Source organism: Gadus macrocephalus, chromosome 9 (genome assembly GCF_031168955.1).
Source record: "Gadus macrocephalus chromosome 9, ASM3116895v1".
NCBI lineage: Eukaryota > Metazoa > Chordata > Actinopteri > Gadiformes > Gadidae > Gadus > Gadus macrocephalus.
In genome coordinates, this window is record NC_082390.1 from 19,167,447 (window position 1) to 19,176,381 (window position 8,935).

At 43.6% G+C, this 8,935-nt stretch overlaps 2 protein-coding genes across 2 annotated transcripts in view; both read left to right on the forward strand.

Annotated features, from left to right (window-relative positions):
- The window catches only part of iqch (IQ motif containing H), a 24,004-nt gene extending 21,368 nt beyond the window's left edge, over positions 1-2,636 (forward strand). The window contains exons 18-21 of the mRNA XM_060061603.1: positions 979-1,101; positions 1,328-1,389; positions 2,050-2,158; positions 2,348-2,636. Of these exons, the coding sequence (XP_059917586.1) occupies positions 979-1,101; positions 1,328-1,389; positions 2,050-2,158; positions 2,348-2,428 (375 nt within the window). The 3' untranslated portion in view covers positions 2,429-2,636. The remainder of the gene's footprint in view (positions 1-978; positions 1,102-1,327; positions 1,390-2,049; positions 2,159-2,347) is intronic.
- Positions 2,637-2,737: 101 nt separating this feature from the next.
- Positions 2,738-4,015, forward strand: c9h15orf61 (chromosome 9 C15orf61 homolog). Its single transcript, XM_060062051.1, has 2 exons — positions 2,738-3,587; positions 3,714-4,015. The coding sequence occupies exons 1-2, from the start codon at positions 3,233-3,235 to the stop codon at positions 3,836-3,838; spliced, it is 480 nt and encodes a 159-aa protein (XP_059918034.1). The 5' UTR covers positions 2,738-3,232; the 3' UTR covers positions 3,839-4,015.
- The last annotated feature ends 4,920 nt before the right edge of the window (positions 4,016-8,935 follow it).

Genomic DNA, 8,935 nt, shown 5'->3' on the forward strand with positions numbered 1-8,935 from the left:
CTTTATTAGCAGCATGCCTGAGTTTACGCTTGTTGAACCCAGTTTGTTTTATTTGATCAAACTGTTAGCCAGTAGCCTGGTGTTTCCCCGCACAGCTATTCAGCCCCTGCACTGGTTAATGGCTTTAGCCCCGGCTATCATTAGGGGCCTGCATATTACAAACACAATTAAATCCCTGCTGGACGCTTTTATCGTCGTGCGAGGGTCCGGTATCTGACAGCTACAAACATGAGGCCATCGCGGCGAGTTATGGCACGCCTCCTGAGCTCAGCGGGTCTGAGCCCGCTGCTGCTGTCTCCCCCAGGGGGCGGACAGGGCCCGGGGCGGGGGTCTCTATGAACTATATCCCACCTCCATGTATTCAACCTCTGGAGCGTTACTTGTTTTTGTATGTATTTCTAGAGTCTGAGGATCTCCGAATCTTTGAAAACTCGTTGATGACAATATAGGTCATGCTTTTCTAAGCGATTTTTGCATTGTGATTAATAGGAGTTTTTTTTTGTTTTTTTGTCCTTCAAGTGTTGTAAAGGGAGTGTATCTCGTACCTTATTAGCTTCAACATTTAATTATTTGTATGGCAAAAAAAAAAAAAGGGGGAACCACTTGTCTTGCAATTTTATTATTGACTGAAGTGTAATTGCCGTTGGGCATTTGGTGCTGACAATCTGGAGGAGAAATGGCTGATCCCTGTGAAGAGTTTTTAAAGTGTGTGAGATGAGTGAGCACAATGACCTCCAGGCACGCCTGCTACTGGTAACTTACCATTAACTATGTTTTAGAAGTCAGTGTGGAGTCATTAGGCAGAGACTCTTACAGATTCACACGCAAGGTCGTTACGGAGCAGGTAGGGGTGAGGCACCTTGCGCAGTAGACTGCCTTGGAGGCTCAAACCCGGAACCTTTCAGCCGGCAGTCAAACCCAACTAGACCTGATTGTGCAGTGATTCGCTGTTCTGTTGTTGTTGTTGTTTTCTCCCAGCATGCTGTGGGCCCCCGCTACGCCGTGCTAGTGAACCGCCTGCTCCACACCAACCTGTCCATCTTCTACCACAGCGTGTTCTTCAGCATGTGCAAGGCTCACGGCATCGGCTACGACACAACGGTAAACACAATGTTGACCCCACTGTCTCTTATGATTGATTCTATCTCAGGGGTGAGAGAGAGAGAGAGAGAGAGAGAGAGAGAGAGAGAGAGAGAGAGAGAGAGAGAGAGAGAGAGCGAGAGAGAGAGAGAGAGAGAGAGAGAGAGAGAGAGAGAGAGAGAGAGAGAGAGAGAGAGAGGTCCATAATGTCCACTGACATGTGATGTTGTGTTGTGTTGTGTTACAGACTAAGAAAGGCACTGTGTTTGTTCTCCATGACAGCAGTGATAGACACAGCATTGGGATGTTGTAAGTATATTTTACATTGCGTTGTTACAGTTATTGTAGTCCCCCCTCTCTCCATCCATTGAGTTGGATGACCCTTCACTTTTGAGTCCAAATCTGTGAAGCATCACTTAGAAATAAGGTCACTTCAAATGTATATCACTAAAGCCTTAAAATGTACTTCTAATACTTCCAAATCTGTTCAAATTTACTGATAATATGCAAGGCATTATTTTCAGTTGCTTATCTATTAAACAATTCCTACATAAAAAAAACATGAACAGTAGAAGGGCTACGTGCAAACATTTACCTCACATCTCCTAACGTCATCAGATGACATGTACGCAATTTAGATGACCACGGTTCCACAGACAGAGACAAAAGACTGTAATTTCAATGGATTAGGGTCTGCGATCACTTTGCACACTAAGAATATAATCCCCCTATGCATCTTCAAAGAAGAGGGTTATTTAGTATATTTATCACACAAATCCTTTGGCTTCCTCATCCTGTCTAATGGCCGCATAATGGTGAAACACGGCCCCGTCCCTCCCCTAAAGACCTGCAATAGTGTCAGTTGAAAGTTCTCATTTACCGAGCGCTGCGGATAAGCAAGGTGATTGTTTCTGGGCTGGCAGCGATGGGATCATTAGTAAACTCGTTTGTTTGGGGTGTCATTAATAGAACCGTCGGTGACGATCTCCTGGGATCCCTGGTGACCTTTGCTCGGAATCTGTCAGTCATTCATCAGGAAATATCATCCCCTAAAACACAAGGAGACACTAATTTCAAGGTACCTCGTTGATGACCTAACGATCGCTCCCTTCATCTTCATCATGACGTTATGTTGTATATTCAGTCAAGCTTTCACAGGGCATTTCTACATTCTCTCTATACCATAGAGAGTGTGTAGATGAGATGCTGTTGATTTGCAAAAGCTGGGGTAGTGATTATATGTTGAAGTTTTTTATATCATTATTAGGATTTGCTGAAGGACATTGAAGGTGTGCTGCAGATGGCCATTCAGAACAAAGAGCAAGCGTTGGAGGCTGAAACATCTTAAGGGCTTTCCGAATACTGTTAGGTTGCATGGGGTTTTGACAGCTTAATCCCACTATGTAGGAGCTGAAGCACAATATTGTGGCCACGTTATATTATAGTTAGGCTAGATCTAGTTAATTTTAAATAATTGTGTTTTATTAGTTCATAAATGTAGTCACTTATAGAAACATAGATTAATGAGAAATGAGAAATAAAAACATAACAGCTTTTATAGTTTCCGTTTCGGTTATTGGGTCTGGTAATCAAGGGGATCATTGGAGTGGTTCCAGTCGTTGAACGGAAACATTGGTTTAGCTCCGTTTCCAGCCGGATGATTACAGCGGAGGCACAAGTTGAACACCGCCACAGTAGCCGACCAGAGAATGTTGTCATTCAATTTCGGTAGGCTGAAATTGTAAATATACAATTATCTGAGGTATGAAATGCGCAAAGAGCTGTATATATATACATATATCAAGTGTAACCCCGTGAAGGAAAACACGATGTCGGCTGCTTTTCTGTGTAGCAAAGCTACACAAAAGCTTCATCATGTCGGTGGTAACGCGCCTTCCTCATTAAAGTTTAGCTCTCTTTCTGCATGACATTAGCCTACTTGGCAGCCGAAACACTGAAAACGGATATTCTCACATAGAATTGGATGTCAACCCGTTCTCTCCGCTTTTAACCTCGTCTATTTTGAGCCCGCATTGTCGGCTACGTTTTGACCACCTGGTTCTGCAGTGATGAAGTTTCCACCATGCACACCATGTTGATCTGACCTTCACTGTTTTTGCCAGTTTAGACACTTCCAAGGTCAAAAGACGCAATGCAATCGAACATGAAGGAAGTATTTAGAAGGGTGCATAACGTCTTTGTTAAGGTAGTGCTCTTTCCAAGCACTTTCGGCAGAACGGGACCCCGTCCCACCGCCTCAGAGGTGCTGGACTGCCACCTCACGCAGCGGGGTCTGCCCCCCTGGACCTCCTTCTGTGTCCCCTACAGCGCCGTAGAAAACGACCAGTTCGGACTGTCCAACTTCAACTGGAGTGTCTCTGGAACTAACTATCAAATACTCAGAACAGGCTGCTTCCCTTTTATCAAATATCATTGCTCAAAGGCACCCCACCAGAACCTGGATATAGAAGACACGTTCTTTACCATCCTGAAAGTCATCAATCTAGGTTAGTTTTGTGTATGTGTGGTCAGCAATGTGCTTCTTTGTGTCCTCTTTATTTGATGCATCCAATTAATGAAGTCTTCATGGAAGTGTCGGCTTAAACATGGACAAATGTGTCCACGTGTTGCAGGTGTCCCCTGTGTAGCCTATGGCGTGGGCTGCTGGCTGGTGGTGGGGGCTTCTGAAACAGTGCAGACGAGTGTTGGGAAGGTAACGGTCTATTTTGCATACAAAGAAGATGGAGCTCAGTACTGAAGCAAGAATGCATCAAATGGGGCAAAGAGAACTACACTATTCAAAATATATTGTGAGAATGTAAACTTATTTTCTGTTGCTATCCAAATGTCAGTATTCAGTGCTTCTGCTTTCTTCAGTTTGGCAGTATTGTAAATTATTACATTAATAAATCGTATTTAATATGAAAAAATGCAATTGGGCCTATTGTTTCACTTATTACTGTCATTTCAGGGACCACCAGCTTAGACACGTAAAAATAATCAAACTTATTAAGCAACAACATATATGCAAATACAATAAATCAACCCTTCCAACAGGCATGTTTTCTATAGTGACCCATAATATGAAAACTGGTTTTGCTCTATAAAAATAGGATATGATAATAAAAAAATTGGAAATATACTTCAAGATCAATACCTTTACCAATGATCGGTTAGGTAAACATAAATAAAAACAAAATATTTTATTTGTAAAGTCACAGGAATGACCTGTAATAAGAAACGTTTATTCCAAGAATCTTTCCTTGACTGTTTAATAATGTTAGACAATAAGGTTTTCCTCCCCATCGTCTCCAACCCACAGCTTGTGAACCACACTCATTTAAATAACTTATAGCTCATTTATTTAAAGAGGAATTAGTGATCAGTCTCCATGCAGCAGCTTGTCAATAGTGCCAAAGAAGAGCTGGTGACAGGACAGGTGTGATAAAATGGGTTTTAATTACCAAAGTGTGGCCCTTGTTGAGCGGGGCCCGCTTCCCCTGTCCTCAAGGCCTTTGTGAGCCTTTGATTTCTGATAATGTGCTTTGCTGACGTGGCACACTGCACCTCTGCAGCACGGGCCCCGGCCCCTCGGAGACTCTGCTTGACAAACTGCCATATTGATTTCCCCCCCCCCCCTGCCCCCACCCCCAGCGTCTCTTACTAATAGCATTTATCAGCGACCCCAATTTTCTGGCCTTGGCCTCTCTTTTAGCAACAATGAAGCCGAAGGAATAATTTCTTGTTCAACATGTAAATCAATGGACCTCTTGGCCCTTGGTCTTTATGTGTTCTGTGATATCGGCCTACATATCGTACAGACTGCTTTCGGTAACCTCCTTAGTTGAACAACTGCATTCTGTTGGAAACTATTCGATTGATTCAGACATGGCTAGACTAGCTGAATGGTCAGATATATTTATGTATTTTTAGAAATTAGACAAATCCCTATATGTAGGGATTTATTATTGTTGCTATTTAAATTATCTTGGTGCACATATATTTGGTTTTAGGCTAATGCCACTTCTAAATATGATTAAAACTCAATTCTTAATCATTCAATTTTCAAAGTATTTGAATGGTCAACCTAAAGGAGATGATTTACCAAGAAAAACAAACTCAAGTGCACTAACTGGGGAAAGATAACACAGGGCACACAGCAAATAAGTTAAGGAAAGAACTCAACTGCTTTGATATCATTGGGAAGTAATAATCCTAAACAGATTTCTAATGCACAAAGGATGTGAACCAGATGGGTTCAGAAGCAGCACCGTAGAGCATGAATATAACCGAGTCCAAATCATCTCCAATGATTAATCAAAATAAAACGAATAGGATGGAAAAAATGTCTAAAAACAATGCATAATAAAGTAATGGTCTAATATATTGCCCAATAGAGAAACAGTAAGAATGATGAGTAAAACCATAAATATCACAGTTACATATTCTCAATTAAATTCTATCAATAGTTCACACTAAGTCAGGAGGGAGCTCGCTCCATCACGGTCCACACACGGGCCTCTTAATCAGCGCGATGACGGCACACTATCGCTTAATCATGCTAATTGCCTGTGACAGGAACATTTACACACACTTAAGGAAATCCGATCCCCCACGTTACCAACCTGCACCCAAATCTCCCCCTCTCATCTCTGGCCTTTCTTTCTCGCTGGGACCTAAAAGTGTGCGTGGGGAATGCTCAGGCAACCATGTCTTAATTACTTATTGACCTTTTGACCCTCTGCCGGTGCATTGATACTGTAGCACCGAGACGTTTTAGCATGGGGCCCTGACAGACCGCAGCTTTGTGTCTGCCTATTAAGAGATGGTTGTGAGTCTGTGAAATCCAAGCCACGTGTGTGTGTAAGTATAAGGGTATTTGTTTTCCACGACTGCGGCGCACCGTAACCTGCAGAGGAGGCCCCCGTTGGGGCCGGTCAGAGGCTCAGTGTGACACGGATCCCTGGGCACCACCACCAGCGTGGTCTAGGGTGTCTCCGCCATGCTGCTCAGAGCCGGCAGGGAGAGGCGCGCTGCCTTGAGATCGGGGCCATCTGTGTTTTCAGTGCTGCGTCGTCTCGTCCTTCTGAAGCGACTGAAAAGAGTGAACTGCAGTTATAGCGGTCGACAAACGATGAATATCTCTTTTGTAAAGTTAAATTGCATCCTGAACATGGGGACGTTCCCTCGACAGGAAGTCCAAAACAAAGTGGATAGATTGAGTACAGGGTTTTGTTGAGAACGTGTAAAACAATACGGCCAGTGTAATAATTATTCTACTCTGTCTAAAATAATAGCATTTTTTTTTGTGCTTGAAATAAAGTAGTTTATGAATAAAATGGCAATTCTGAAATCAATTATTTATCAGACCAAATTGCTGTATTCCCCTCCCCCCCCCCCCCCCCTCTCTCTCTCTGTCACATACATAGCACTGCCACATAAGTTGGCAGAAACAATTATTGTAGGAACAACCCCTGCAGCTAATGTGCATGAGGTTATCAGCGAGCCTGTAGATTGGCCAACCGTTTCCCTACCCCGACCTGCTCTGATAGCAGCGGGGGCACCAGAGCCATTAGTCACATCGCCGTGTGGATGGTGGATCACCTTCAAATCAAGAGTGGAAAACACCACAGCAGACATGCCGACATGCAGTCTGGCAATGCCTCGCTATATAGAATCCATTTCAAAGCACCACGGAATGGTAGTCACGGCATGTGTTGCCGTGTACGGTGGATCACCTTCAAATTAAAAGTCAGCACAGTTAGACGTGGCATATGTTGATCCGAAGGCTCTGGGCAGCCGGGCCTTGTGGATTCAATACATCCTCAATGTCAGCCGCGGTGAGAGGGACCTTTTGTACGGAGAAAGAAGTGCACAGTGTGTTGAATGAGAGTGCCACCAAATATGTTTATATTTTATGTGTTCACCTTATTATGGGATTTTTGCATGTGTTTCTTTTTTTTAAAGGGGGGGGGTTGGTAGTGCTATTAAAAATCTATTATGGTGTATGTCTTCACCCAAGGGGGCAAACATTGTCATTACTAAGCAGAACGTAAGGGTTGACAAGTAGAGCCATATTTCTTTTTTCCTTTCTCTTTTTTCAGAAGCCCAAAGCCTCCATTGCAGGCGGGTGGGGGTGGGGGTGGGGAAGGGGAGGGTGGGGGGTGGACTGGTGGAGCAGCGCAGCACCTGCTGTGCCTATAAATGCGGTCAATGCTATGGACATTAGGTGTCTGAAATATCTTTCAATCATTCTATGGGCCACGCTCTTTTTCGCTTTTTCAATTGAAATGAATGAACCATACATATATGGTACACGTTCCTCATCGACTCGGAATAATTACACCTTACAACATTAGAAACGCATTCATTATCATCGTCAGTGTTTTATTGTAGTTTAGTGTTGTAGTTTAATGCTTTATTCTTCTGATACGATGGGCCGCGGCGGTGCTATTTTTGTGCGTTCATTCATATGGCTTAATGCCTTGCTTTCTTCATTCTAGGTTGATTATTACTTTGTTCCCAAATCTCGCTATCGACACGACATGGCGTTCCCTTCACTCGTACTCATTGCTTACTCTGTTGACATTATGAGTAATGGATTTTAATAGTTTCCCCCGACTTATCCCGAGAGTTAAATGAACTATCCATTTTCATTATATATTATGCAGTATTTAAAGTTTCAGCTCATTACAAAACAGACTCCCCCCCCCACCCGGCTGTCTTTTACCCCCCACCGGCAGGCAGTCAGGCTCCTCTAGCCACAGGCACTGCTTGATCTGTTTCTCTAAAGTCAGAATTAAAATACTCTCAAGTACTTATTTATTTATATTCCACCATCTCAGCCCTTAATGTCACGATATAAATGTTGCCTCTGTTTCCTCTGGTTCGTGATCGTCATCTGATTATCATCAGAGAATTGTGTATCAACACTCCACATCAACATATATATTTTATAATTTGGCACTTTTGGGTATATTTTCTCGGGCCTTTCTGTTTTCTTGTGTGCAGACGATATGCAGGCCTGGGGATTTACATGAAGTACACCCTGCAGGCGGTGGCTGCATACAAACAGGGTCGTGGAATAAATCAATCCTGTCCTCAGAAACGCCTCATACCTCTTTTTCTGATGCTGCAGCTCTGTGATCTCCAATCTCTCTGCAAATGAGCTGCAGTCTCCTGTAATGGTTTTCTGCTTCTCGTGGGAGGCCGGTGTCTGAGGAAAGCTGCTGATTGAAGGGGAAATGTAATGCAGGTGTAAAACGGACTTGATGGGGGTCTTACGCGAGGGTTATGCATTTTAACAGCGATATACATACGGTTACATATTTATCAAAGAATGCGGAAATTGTGCAGTGTTGGCGCCTTTCAAGGGCCTCCCCTCGGGGCCCGGCGCTTTTCTGCTGGGGTGTTGTTAACTCAAGTGGAGAGCATCGCTATTATGTTGAATTAATAGGAATTAAGGGGGCCTAAATTGGTTAAGTAAGCACATCATTAACAGTGAGTGAGATTGCTGTGGGTGTGCGTGTGTGTGTGTGTGTGTGTGTGTGTGTGTGTGTGTGTTTCTCTGAGCATGTGTGTGCGCGCGCACGTGTGATACTTTTAAAGGGTTACTACATAGCCGCAAGCCGCGGACAAGGCTTTGAACTGAATTGACTATCCATTAAAAAGACGTAATAGACCGAATTGACTATAAAATATAATTCAATAATTGGCAAGAACTCTTGCCAGGAGTTCACTGTCTTAACCGCCGAGCCCAATGGGCCTTTCAGAAGGCGACTCCGGAGCGGGACTCGTGTAAAGTGGCCGCGTGACAAGGGTAAGACTCTGAGCCTGTGTCTTCCCTGGCTGGGAT